The sequence below is a fragment of the Dermacentor albipictus genome, chromosome 4, assembly GCF_038994185.2.
Source record: "Dermacentor albipictus isolate Rhodes 1998 colony chromosome 4, USDA_Dalb.pri_finalv2, whole genome shotgun sequence".
NCBI lineage: Eukaryota > Metazoa > Arthropoda > Arachnida > Ixodida > Ixodidae > Dermacentor > Dermacentor albipictus.
In genome coordinates this window covers 155,118,998-155,132,988 of record NC_091824.1, presented here as the reverse complement: position 1 = coordinate 155,132,988, position 13,991 = coordinate 155,118,998, and the positions used below count along the sequence as shown (strand labels likewise).

At 42.8% G+C, this 13,991-nt stretch overlaps 1 protein-coding gene across 1 annotated transcript in view; it reads left to right on the top strand.

Annotated features, from left to right (window-relative positions):
• Nucleotides 1-547: 547 nt before the first annotated feature.
• LOC135903808 (Schwann cell myelin protein-like) overlaps nucleotides 548-13,991 on the top strand; it is a 36,774-nt gene continuing 23,330 nt past the window's right edge. The window contains exon 1 of the mRNA XM_065434227.1: nucleotides 548-732. Coding sequence (XP_065290299.1) covers nucleotides 548-732 — 185 coding nt within the window. The remainder of the gene's footprint in view (nucleotides 733-13,991) is intronic.

The following is a 13,991-nucleotide window of genomic DNA, read 5'->3' as shown; positions in this document are numbered from 1 at the left end:
GCCTTCCACTGCGAACGCTTGGCCGAGAGAGAAGTTGCGGAGCGATTTTCTTCCTATCTAGGGAAAAACAGCGTGCTTTGCAGGTGAATGGTCTCACTCTTTTCTTCTGTCCAAGAACACAAACAAAAAAATAAGGAACAAAGAGAAAGAACTACAACTTAAATTCGTCTCGTTGGCTACCAGTACAAGGGTATGATTTATTTTTATTTTTATAGGACAGTCAGAAACCAGAAAATCCAATTTCTATCACTTTTTTGTGCTTGATATTTGAAATGATTTTCTTTCATTTATGACAATGCGAAGTGTTCCTATTGCATTTGATATATATATATATATATATATATATATATATATATATATATATATATATATATATATATATATATATATATATATATATATATATATATATATATATATATATATATATATATATATATATATATATATATATGGTGGAGGCGCTTTAAGATCCCTTCGTCCTCGGTCCACTTCAATATGTCTCCTGGAGCTACGTTCGAGACGCCGCTTGCGCCAAGAGGCCGCCATGTCGCAAGACCAGACTGCAGCGTCCACCATCTCGGTTCAAGTGCCAGCCACCCCAACTCCAAGCCTTGCCAACAACCGGTATCGCGATCCTGAAAGCTTCTCTATCTTGCGTGGTGAGGACGTTGAAGACTGGCTCGACAACTACGATCGTGTCAGCGAATACAACTGGAACGAGACATCGAGGTTAGACAACGTACCATTTTACGTCTCTCAAGTAGCCAAGACATGGTTCCTGAATACCGAGAGGGACTTTCATGATTGGTCGTCTTTCAGGGGGCAGCTACGGCGGATTTTTGGCACACCCACGGTTCGTTTGGAAGTTGCGAAAAAGAGGCCGTCTGAGCGCGTCCAGCACAATGGCGAGTTGTATACCCCACACCTCCACCACTTGAAATACCACGGTCGAGACGACGCTTTATTCCAAGAAGAAAAAATGGCGTCGATGCAAAAACGAACACGAGCCGATGATTGATGATGACTTTCTAGAGATGAAGATGAAGTCCGCATAAATGCTTACAATATATATATATATATATATATATATATATATATATATATATATATACATATATATATATATATATATATATATATATATATATATATATATATATATATATATATATATATATATATATATATATGTATATATATATATTGGCCGTATTGTACATACATTTATCTTCCAAGTATATACCCTGAATGACTGTATTGTGATATGTGTATGTTTCTGGCTACACATTGTACTTATATTATGTAGCAAGTACCTGTACCTTAGGGAGTACAGGCCCCATCAAGCCGAATCTTGGAGCTTTTAGCCTGCTCCCTCGACATCTGTAACTTTTGATGTCAAAATAAAATTGGTTTGATTTAAAAAAATAATTGTGGGATAAAATCAGCCTACGCGTCGTTTGCCTGTAGCTGTACAAAACTTAAACGCAGCTTAGCAAACGTTCCGATAGGCTCCTGTTAGTATAACTTAACACCAAAGATTTGAACCTGCTCACAAATTGCGATTAATAAAACAATGATATGATTAAGCTCCTGCAACATTTTTACGCGCCATTAACATTGCATTCTGACAACCCGCATCAAACCTCTTCAGCACAGAGAGTTCGTCGCATGCTCAGATTTATTTAAAATCCGGTGGACCTTCGCAAAATATTAACTTGTAAACCAAGAACATTAGAAAAAGAGAAGAATAAAATGAACCAGTCAATGATGAAAGCTTTCTGAATTAAATTTTCGTTTGTTCGCCGCAAAAGACAGCAGAAGCTAAAAGCGCAAGAGAACGCCTTATGAACAAAAAATAGGTTCCATCAAGAAAAAAAGAAACGCGAGTAATGCAGCAATTTAATTCTGAAAAAGAATATTCTAAACGCTTCAGATGAAATCCTCTTGCTCAAGAGTTTTAGTAACATTATCAAAGGATGAGTTCTAAGCTGAAAAAGGTAAGAACATCAAACACGCATGCTAAAGCTAATAATGCGCATGCAGAGACCAAAACAAGTAAACAGAAGAAAGACAAGGAATAGTGGATTTTCATTAGGTTATCGGCTTCCACATTTCGAAACATTGCAATATAGTATGAGGGACGCCCATGTATAGTGGAGGGTTCCGGATAACTTTGGTAACATATTTTCGACAACGCCACCGGGTCGCTGCCCAAAGCACTATATTTTTAATAAAATAGTCACTAAATCATGATGATGAGAATAATAACTACCGAAAAATTTTTAGGGTGTTTTCTTTTTTTTTTCATGTCTTCTTCGATGTGTTCTTAAACGTACATCCTTCAGTTACCTTCAGCGGCAAACGGGTCAAAGGCCGGAATAAGAAAACGTAAAACAGTTTTGGTTTCATAACGAGGCATCAGATCTCGAGTATTCTGCTTGGCATAGAAAAGCAGCTTTGATGCACTCAGAGGGCCCATTATTCGGCACTTCTTCAGAAGCAGTGACAAAAGGAGGCTCATGTATCCCAATATATCCACAATTTCACAGGCACTGGGGATAATGTATTTTATGGATAACTTATGAACGAAGATATAATCGTGGCGTGAGAGAGTTGGTAAGGTTGAGCTTAATTTCATTGCAGTTAAGCTTGCATTGCGACAGTAATTAGAGAGAATAAAACGGTCAGAGTTATTATGTACTATTTATAGAGAGTCATTTAGATGTGGTTGAAATGTACATGTTAGTTATAGTTTGCCACCAATTCTTTCTATTCTGGTACTTATTAGGAGGCAAGCGTTCAGAAATTTTAATTATCTGCACCTAAATATAAGAAATTATTTCATGAAGAGAGACGTATAGATATTATTATTATTATTATTATTATTATTATTATTATTATTATTATTATTATTATTATTATTATTATTATTATTATTATTATTATTATTATTATTATTATTATTATTTGTTTTGAACACATATATAACAAGAAAGGGAAAGCGAGGAGCAGGCTGGCAAGTGCCACCGGAAGGAGCACTTGTGTGTCTATGTAAGCATACACATAGAACATGCAAGACCGGAAACAATACACAGGAAGCTCGAGCAATACGTTCATACTCAAAGACTAAGCATAGACTGGAGCATCGATGACACCACTTCGTCTAGATAGGTAAATATAGCGCGGGGAATAGAAATGTTTGCTTATTTCGTTAACAAGGGACAGGCTTTCTTTCAAAACATCTCACCGTCTCTTCCAGCGGACACTGACGAGAGTAGAGAACTAATAACAGCCCTTCCTGAGAATAGTTGGTTCTGTTAATTTCCAGGAAGTTTCCCGTAATTATTACAGAAACAACATCTATACAATAAGTCCAAACAGCTTCTGCAGGCGTGTCTCTATATACGTAATTACGTGGGTACACAAAAAGAAAGAAAGCTGTCGTGCCCCTTTTCAGATGAGAAGAACGCGTCATCTGATTATACAAGCGAAAAGCTCCGGTCACTTAGCCTTGCGTACCGAGTAACCTTTTCTCCCTATGTAGCCGGAAATGAAAGGCGGAAGTAGTTGTGCTCTCACAAAATACGATACAACACAATGTCGAACCCCGCACATCGATATCAATTAATAAACCAAAAGCGAAATTTATTTGTGTCTGAAACTTAAGCACTTGTATTACGCCGCCTTGCCGTAAAGTACCACGGGGGAATTGAACGATGAAATGGTGCAATTTCATCTCTAGTTCCCTATGGATAGTTCCCTAGGAAGAGAAGGCCAATCTTGCCTTACTGTCAGTGAGTTCATTGCCAATCACACCACAATGACACAGTAAATGTGAATAAAAATTGAAGAAGGTAACGCAACAAAGCAATAAATTCAATAGACGAGACCGAGTAAGTCACCCATGATATTCACGAGTCATCCGTCTTTGATAGTCACGAGAACGTCTACGCTCTTTATAGTTCGGTCAATATTCTTTTTGGCGCTTATGCAGAGAACAAAAATCAGTCAGGGTCCCCCGTCACTATTCGCTTGCATATCAGAATCCATGTGGACGCCAAAACAATATCAGCTTATCTAAACGAGAATGCCATACGAAGGGCGCTATGTAAACTTCTAACCACTAGCTATTATTCATTCCATACTTTTATTCCATGCTGGCCAGTACAGTGCAAATACCGTTATTACGCACAAACACCTGCATTAAATGTGTCACAGAGATCAGAGCACGCCCTTTCAGCGTTTTACTCGCACAAAAGTGCGCCGACTGAGTTTCGTTTTACCCACGGGGAAATCACTTGGCGCGGCTCCTTTCTGAGAGAATCCGAGGTATGATCATTGGATTAAGATTTTCAGGAAAAACTCAAGCAGAATCCCCTCTGGGAGTTATCTAAAACATGGGTAAGCATTTGCTTCTAATCGCCTGCTGTTCCTCGTCTTATGCTGCTGGGTTTCGTACAATGGCGAGAAATATTGCAAAATTCTTATGAAGAAACGGAAGAACGCGGTTGCCATGCCGCGATGTTAATTAGACCAGAAGACGACGGCGTCATGTTACCCTTAGCGTCACTGTTGGGCAGCATGAGCTTCTTTCTTCTTCTGTTGTTGCTGAAGCTCTTGGTCGCCATCATCACCCATTAGCTCTTAATGCTGTTGCTGGCCGTTCGTGCCTTAAGTTGTTTCTGTTGTCACCTATACTGCCGCTGACGCTCAGCATATTTGCTACGGTTGCGAAACACGACAGACACGTGGTCTTACGCCGCTTTGTGGCAACGGACAGGTAGCACTGTGACTAATACCGGTATCACACGTACACTTCTGATCGCGATCGGGGCTCATTCGGATCGAGCTTGATCTGCATCGGGTGTTGCTACACGGTCATTTGCGATCGCGATCCTGCGGGATCCGGATATTGCCGATCGCAATTCAAGGATAGCGATCAGTCTCCTTGATAGGAATAAAACATTGGCTTTCCGCGACAGCGGACAGCCAATGTTATTGTTATTTCGCAACAATATGAAATAATGACACGCTGTTACAGTTACCAAAAACGCGATTGAATAAATATAATTACGCCCAGCCGCCAGCTTGTGACTCTAAGTTCACCACTACCACGCCCCGCGACTTCTGCAACACCAGTCAGAACAGCACCAGCGGCGCTGGTGCTGTCAGTCATCGTCATCGTCATTGGCGGCCTTTCAGCCACATGCGTTCAACCGCACCTATTTTACCACGTCGGCAGCCAGCGTCCGAACGTAAACAATCTCGGCAGCACTCCGCTATGCCGGCACGCCTAGGGACAAACGCCTACAAGACGCGCTAGGAAACCTCCTCCGTAGTGCATAGACAGAGTCATATATTCAAAGAGCAAAAGCCCCCAGACTTTCCCTCTCGCGCCCGTTCTTACTCGAGCCTGCGCCCCAACGGCTGGCGATCTCTCAAATGAATCTCCCGTCCCCTTGATCGCGATCGCAGGCTGACGTCTGCACCCTCTAGTGCAGTATTCTGAAAACGCTAAAAATAAGAAGCGAAGGGAGATGAATAAAAAAGGTTTAAAAGTTTTTTTTATGTCCTGTGGGGCTGCGCCTCTGCCGGTCCCCCTTTCACCCAAGAGGAAATGATGAGCCTAATTAAGGCCCAGTATCAGACCTCTCAAATCCTGGCAGTCCAGAGGGCTCGTGAAAGGGCCGTCATTTTTCACCTGATGGTCCCCGAGTGGGCCTAGCCAGGTGACGTTGAGTTTGCTTACGTCTATAGCGGACCAAATAAAGTTGTTTCACTCACTTACCTGCAATAACAAGCTCTAAAATAGAAATATTGTCCAAATTCAACCATATCTTGCAAATCTGAATTTGTAGCCAATACATCGTACAGTTCTGAGAGTTGTTGACGATCAGCAGGAAATAGCTCAATCCGAATTGTTGGACCGTGCAGCAGCGACCATTGTTGATTGCGATCAAGAAATCGGATCCGGATCAGCCGCAATCCTAATTAGAAGCGTACGTGTAACACTGGTATAAGATACCTGACTTTGAATCAAGATGTCGCAGGTTCGAAACGCATTCACGCTGACTAACGTTTATAGACATCTTATTTTTTTCTACTTCATTTATTTTCTTATATTATTACATTTCTTGTACAGTGAAAGGGTCACGCGTCGGCGACGATGGTTTTTCTCAGTGAGTAGACATAGGAATGCGAAAAGGCAATCTCCTGAAGAGCGTTCATTTAATTTGCCCCCAATGCTCCACGCAATGAGCGCACATCTCTTCTCTCTAGCCATCGACAAGCGCCATTATCGCGTGGATGGCGACGCTTAACGAGGTTGAAACGAATTGGTCGTTGCACGCCTGGTTGCATTTGAAAGGGCCATGCCAATGCCTGGGCCCCATAATTGGCTGGTTTCGTGGCGGAGTTCACGGCTTTTCCTGATGAAGCGAGGGAACTGGAAAGAGATAACCTTACGTGTATGAAAGCCGAGTGCTGTTGTTCGAACAAGTGAAAGCGTTCTGCTAGACGAACGTGCGTTTAGGCTGATTCTTTTGACCCCAAGACTTCCCACTACCTGTCTGCAAGCACAACAACAATAGCACTCAGAAAAAAAAAGCTATTCGCATTTTCACAGCCCAGTGTAATGTTCTTATTTTAAGCATTAGATGCCTTTAGCTCCCGTCGTCGACCATCTTCAAGTGGCCTTGAGCAAAACGCAAGAGCGGTTATCCGGGCACTAAAACGAGAACATCCGGGCAAGTTGCGATAACAGAATGAGATTCCCCCGCCCTTCGTACAGGGCTGCATTACATACACTAGTTATTCCCAAACAATTTACAAAAGATATTGCTTCGAAAACTGCCGGACCATTATTTTTAATAAAGTATATTTTCTTCTTCCGAGTAATGTTTGTTCAGAATATCACTCAAGCCGTAACTTCTTGTACGCTGAAGTTCTATTTGTCATTTCCAATAGCGCCGTTTAGAAGGCCGATACAGGGTACCGTACGGTTGAATTTTGCAAAATCGAATTTGCTGTGGGTCTACTGCTCGTCAAGCTGCCGTGTGGTGTGGCGCCGAACGCTTCTGGAAGCGCTGCTGTGCCTTGATGGAGACAGGAGAGATTTAGCAGAGAAGCATTACGTCAAGCAGCCAGCCTTTGGCAAGCGAACGCTCATTGAAGCGAGCCCTTAGCTCAGTGGCGGCCCAGCGAGTGACCTCTTGCGTCCAGATCAGGGAGCGAGAATCGAGATTTGCTGATACGTTTGGTCGCGCCCCCTTCAGGTGCTTTTCTTCTTCAAATTGGGCAGCGCGCTCGGTCTCCCTGGCCTCTTTCGTTGCCTGTCGTGCCGCCTTTGAGCCGGTTTTTTTTCCTAGCTGGCCAGCGTCCACATTGACCAGTGCACAGTCAGGCATGGTGCGGTGTAGTGTGGTGGAGTGTGCCGTTGCGAACATACATCACACTCATTTTAAGATTATGGAGTATCATCTCCAACCAGTCTGCTTTGCGCGTTGCCATTGCATGCTTACATCTACTCTCGATCACGGGAGAGCCAGCACTTTTTACTATGCTTATCATGCAGTGTTGCCAAGTGTGCTCAGATAACGACCTGTACTGTGATGGGAAAACAAAATTTCGCGACTGCAATATTTGATTTAGCATGCTAAAACTAACTATACTACAACTTCGCTGTACAGTAGGCAAGGAAAAAAGAATATTTTCGAGTTAAATTTATGAGAAGTATAGCGCCTACGAGAACATGCAAGGTGTGGCCAGGCTCTGCGCCGCTCTGACGCGGAGGTGTATATTTGTGCACGTCGCTTCACGGCCACTTGTTTCAAGCGGTAGACTATAAAGTTTTTATGTCATTCTTCGGGATTACGAATGTTGACCGAGATAGCGGCAGCGAGGAAAGACACATGTTGGAAAACGAAAACAGCTGAATTTGAGATACCCCGTTGACTAACTAACGACCTGTACACGCTTCAGAGCGATGCAGAATAAAAACAGGCACCTGTAATGAAAGCGTCAAACGCTGTGATCCTTAACATGGACGTCAATCCGCGCGTTAACTATAGCGTAAGCTGTGATGCCTAAAGAAACCTTAGTTGCTATGTTGTTGGGCTCCTAAGCACGAGGTTCGCAAGATTGAATCCTGGCCACGGCGGCGGCATTGCGAGGGGGGCGAAATGCGAAAACACCCGTGGACTTAGGATTAGGTGCACGTTAAAGAACCCCAGGTGGTCCAGATTTCCGGAGCTTCCCACTACGGTGTGCCTCATCATCAGATCGTGGTTCTGGCACGTAAAATTCCATGCTTTTTTATTTTTGTGATGCCTAAAAAACAAACATTATTTTTTGACTTAGTGAAAGCCTCGATTTACGCTCTTATCGGCATGCGTTGAAGCTTTGCGAGGAAACAAAACAAAACCGGGGGGCGTGCCTGTCGCTCTCTAGGCGATAAAGGGCCACGCTTTTTAAGTGTCGCATCTTCGGCCGGAGCGACAGGGACGTCGTGGAATACGGTTCCTTGGTGTTCTTTCCTGTTTGCCACTCAGCTACACCACCCGCACTGTGCTGCAGCAAGTGTATTTAGCCGCATTTCAGCCATGGTGTTGTGCTGATCTTGCTTTTCGGCCCAACTTTTCTTCTCTCTCGCTCCTTGAACAAAGCGTCAAACTAGCTAGCACTGCAGCTAGGATGCGTCCAAATCAGTTACTGCACAAATTTTCAAGATAAGCTTAATGACACTGGAGCGCTGCGTTTATTCCTTTTCTCGCTCCATTTCAGGAGATGTTTATGCCTGTTGGTGGAGCCGCCTTCTTTTCTGACATGAAACTTGTGCACAAAAAGTTTTAAGATGAAGATTTAGCTGGGGGCCAACTCTAACGCTACCTATTCAAGTACGCGCATAAATGCTTTCATCAGAAAACCCCGAGTACGATGAGAAATAAATTTTACTGCATTTCAGGGAGAAAATATAAATTTACTGGCGGTATGAGCACCAGAATTCTGACCTAGCTGGGGAATGTAATTCTTTTAATTGCCTCTACAACACAAAAAAAGATATCGATGTTCTGTAAACGGCATATGGTAGAACATCTAAGGCAGACAAACGTCGTATACTAATTTGCAGCATGCATGAAATTATTAAAATGTTCCCGAACGTATTGCGACAGCCCTACTGACCAGTTCACAAGTTAGGAGAATATCTCAGAATAGTGCATAATACAATAATGTAGTTCGCTTGGAATGTATTATTAGGTGCAGTTTAAATAATTGTGGTATGGTTTTTCATGGCTGAGTTACAGGGTTGTGAACTAGAAAGGATGTTTATTTCAATTTTGCATTTTTCAATAATTTTTCTAGAAAAACTGTGAGCTTAAATAAAAAAGAAATAATTTTTACTGGTCTGTATTTCTTTTCTTGTAATTGCAAGAAAACGCGTAATAATTGGTGCACGGGTTGCTGAAAAATAGTATTCCTCCATTTCCACGTAGTTAGATAGGAGCGCCCCAGCTAAAGCTTCCTCTTAAGTGAATGCCTTCTTACAGAGAGAACTTCATTTACGCGTTTAGCCCCTGCGTGACATTTAAGCTTGTTTACCTTGATAATTGGGATCAGATGTATCCCAGTGTACCTTACAATAAATGATTTACCATTTAATAACAAAAGCGTAAATCTTGCAATTGCATGAGGTGATAGAGCGGATCAGTCTGGATCGTTCGCATTTCTTTTAACTCGCCTTTCACTGATCCAACTTATCGCCCCTTACCAAGCACCCATAAGCAACTACATATACCGTTAGTGAGAGCCAGAAAACAAATTCTTCTGGATATCAAGGTATGCTATTAGGTCACATTTTTGACGTCTAATTCTTTTAATGCTATACTTCAGCGCATTATGTTCACTAATCGCAGGAACTATTACGTTGCAGTGCAGTGCTAACCAAGTGATAACCCAAAATAACGAGCAGAACAATTAACCATTCTGCCGCATGTCTGGCAGTGCACTGACTTGATCGATGTAGAATAGCTCTAACGAAGCAATTACAATATGGTGCGGGCAGGGCCAGCGGATGGTCAAGGCGACACGGCTGTCCATGTGTGTCTCCGATTTCTTTGTCTTCTATCTGCTTCAATTTCCACACACCCGCCGTGGTGGCTTAGCGCCTATCATGTTGCTCTGCTAAGCATGAGGTCGGGGGATCAAATTCCAGCCGCGGCGGCTGCATTTCAATGCGGGCGAAATGCAAAAACACCCGCGTCCCATGCCTTGGGGGACGTTAGGATCCCCTGGTGGTCACAATTAATCCATAGTTCCCCCTCTGCGGCATGCCTCAAAATGAAATCGTGGTTTTGGCACCTTAAACTTCAACATTAGATTCAATAAAACTCCCGCAACGTGTATTCTCAAATTCGGGTATGCGTCAGCAAAATTTTCATTATACCTTTACTGCCGGTCCAAAGAAAAGCGGGCTACACTGGACCACCTGAGCAGGCAGTGCTTCCACCGAGCGATCCGTTTATCTTTTCTATTTCCTGTAGCGTGATTTCACGCGCACACACGCCCACACATTATCGCCTCGGTGAGCGTGTTTGCGCGTATCATATTGTGATGGCATGACTAGGGTGACTAGCCTCATGCGAGCCGTTGCTCAGGCGCTGGCCAAAAGGCGAGACGGCAAGCTTAAGGGACCGAAGCAATTTCCTGTCTACGCATCCCAGCAGTCTTGCAGCTTCCGAGAATTTACGTTCCGTCTTGGCGCGAATCCCCTGTATTTCACGGTTCGCTGAGCTTGCGTCAGTGGAGAAGGATAGGAGAATTGAAAGCAACGTTAACCGGATATCTTCTTGAACCATTCAGCCTTCATCGCCCAAAATGACGCCGCGCAGTTCATGCTTGAAGCACCATCTGTGGGATTTTTTCCGACAATGAGAGACAGCTGAGGCACCGACCCTGAGCTTCACTTCTGTCCGGCGCAAACAGCACTGTAAGAAAGTGCTGTTTGCGCTTGTGTTGTTACACAGTGAGGCGTCGCGCAGCACACCACTGTTGCAGACACTGACAGTCCGTTACTTGAAAGGTCAAAGAAGCTTGCGCTCACTTGAGACCTATTGGAAACTTCGTAGGAGCTTCGGCGCTACTGTGACGTCACTTTCTGCGTCGTCAAATGCGAGGGGAGACCCGTCTTTTTAACTGGCTCTAAAATAGTTTTGCGTGCCGCCAAATGTGAGGAAGTTCTCACACGAAACCATACTCATTTGGTCCAGCATGCCAAGTAGACCCCACGCGAGCCTTAACCATCCGGCGTACCTGAATCATTTTTTTTTTTTCAGAATAACAACGGTAGACAGATAGACAAAGCTAGAAATAAATTATGTATTCTAATAAATCAACTTGCAGCCTCAGGCTGCTGCCTGACCCAGAATTTCGCAACGAGACGCTACAGCTCACACAATGAGCGAATCACTCCAAAGGTAATTATATCTCAATGGGTACCTTATAGAAGGACGTGTCTCAAAGCAAAGCCGGAATAATTCAAAACAAGAACACATCTGCACATAAAGTAACTGTGCAAAACGGAATACGAGTAGTTCTTGTTAAGAAGTCCTCGACTTTCGCTGGGTAAACATTAAGTGACTTCTCAGATAAAGTATCTTAAGTATAACAAGAAGCCCTCAGGCTACTTCTAATGCCGGTGTCAGATCAAAAGGCACGTTGTCTCTCTCTCTACCTCGTGGTGCAGATTGCAACACGATCACGTGGTTCCGTTCGTTGCTCGTTTTTCGCATAATTTATCACCGACTAGATGAATGTGATTCCCTACGCCAGCGTCAATATATTTATTTCCTCGGTAAAATAAAGGGGGTGGGTGAGTTGTTGAAAAATCTTTCTTACCACTCTTAGAGGCACGCCCGTTCTCTACACCACGGCTAAAACATAAAAAAGCAACCCATATTTCTGGCGCATTCATTCGCGACTAAATGATTCGTCTGTCTGGAAACAAGGGATCAAAGATACTGGTGTATTTGTGGCTGCTTCACCGATAGAAGCTAAGTAAGTGGATGGTACAACCATTCGTGTTTTGCACTTCAACATGTTGACCATTCGCTATCTGCACATCACCGTCCTTGATATATGCTAGTAATATTTCTACCTTACTTCCGACTGTTGATATCTTAATTGGTACACAAAATATTTCCAGCCAATTCCAAACAATCAGACGCAACACTTGTAGATCTTGTTTTTCGGCAATGTAGTTTCTTTTCTTGAAGAAAACGCTATTCGAGCCATTTGTTTCAAACTTCAGCCACAATTTTTTCATGCCTGTGCTTGATATGTACATGCAAGTTATCTCAATACCTCTCTTCTTGTCACATGAATATTTCGGATTAATGTTTTTGACTGCGAAGAGACCGCATACTGTGTACGTAATCTTCAAGAATACCAGGGCCTAAAAATTCATTGCTTCTTTTCCTTTTTTTATAACGATATCTGTTCGTGACAGTGACACACATGATGAAAATTCAGGGTCACCAGTGAACGGCGTTGGTTGTTCTTATTCTTGGCTTTTTCTCTAAGTATTTCATTGAAACCGTTGAAAATAATGTATTCAAGTTTACTCGTTTCAATGTAAAGTAGGAAAGTAGGAAGCAAATTACAATCATTGCACATAATATGGTCCATTACTCACCCCGTCACCCTCTCCCCCCTCCCGCCTACTTACAAGTTTATCTTATTTGAAACAGCGTTTTGTAGGTACCCAAACTATTACGGATGAGCCATGTCTCACCGGAACAAATTTTTCATTGGCCGTTTGCATTCTTTTTACATAAAGGTAGACGTCAGCCGAGTAATACGTTTTCGCAATGAGTGAGACATAACGCAGGTATGATTGATTTCTCGGTAAAAGCTACCACATATGTTGCCACACCTTTTCCGAGCGCCCTTCATTTGGAGAAGTTGTAAGTATTCGAGCCCCTTCTCTTTCACTTTTGCCTTCCTTTCACCTTAAAAAAATCTATTTCGATATCGCAATATACAAATGTCAGAAAATGTTCGTGTTTAGTCCCATTTTTGCGAGTTTAAGTTTGTTGCCGTATCTAGCGGCAGAGGCTATAGGGTAGCAGCAATAAGCATTTACATGCGATCTCCTTCTCAAAGACAGGTATTATAAGGAAGGTATATATCGCAATTCTAATAGGTAACACCTTATGATCACGTCAATTCATATAACAGCATAGAAGTGTGTATATGAGTACCCATTAAACCATATATGAAAGATGTGGAGCTAATGTTTTTCACTTGTTTATTCGTTTGTTGATATATTTTGTTGCATATTTGTTTTAATAGCATCTTATAAAGCACAATGCTATTTGGTTCAGTTACATGAGCCGACTTGGAATTGTAAAAGAGCGCGACAAGACTGGACACCAGACGAAGAAAGACGAAGACTGGTGTCCCGTCTTGCTGCGCTGTTTTATAATTCGAAGTATGCCATACCAACCAACCCCAGCTTCCATTTTAGCTAGATGGGCAGGACCGGTGTTTTCAGCGCAACATGGTTGTTAGAGGCCGTAAATGTTTGGGAAGGGGCGGAGGGGTAACGGTTAGTACAAGAAAACGCTATTTGTCATGAGGAGGTCCCGCGCCATGAGACACCTTCATTTCCATCTTCAGCTATTCGATTGGTCCAACGTGAAGCAAAGCTTGAAGTGTAATCCTTCAAGACAGAATTTCCATAGATTCTGTTTCACAGAATGACTAAATTTACCAGCTAAGCATGCCGCACTGCTCATGTCGTGTTCAGATGCTTCATAGCGCACAGAAAAGCTATGACAGGCGGCGTTCCTTTTGTTATTAATTTTCGCGCTTTTCTCATTCTTCGGATGGCGTAACTAATGGCGCTCGCGTACGGCATTAGCGGCTGAGACTTTTGATGTCAGTCGCTAAGCAGGGTGCTTAAATATCTGGTTCACGCACGCGAGGAGCGT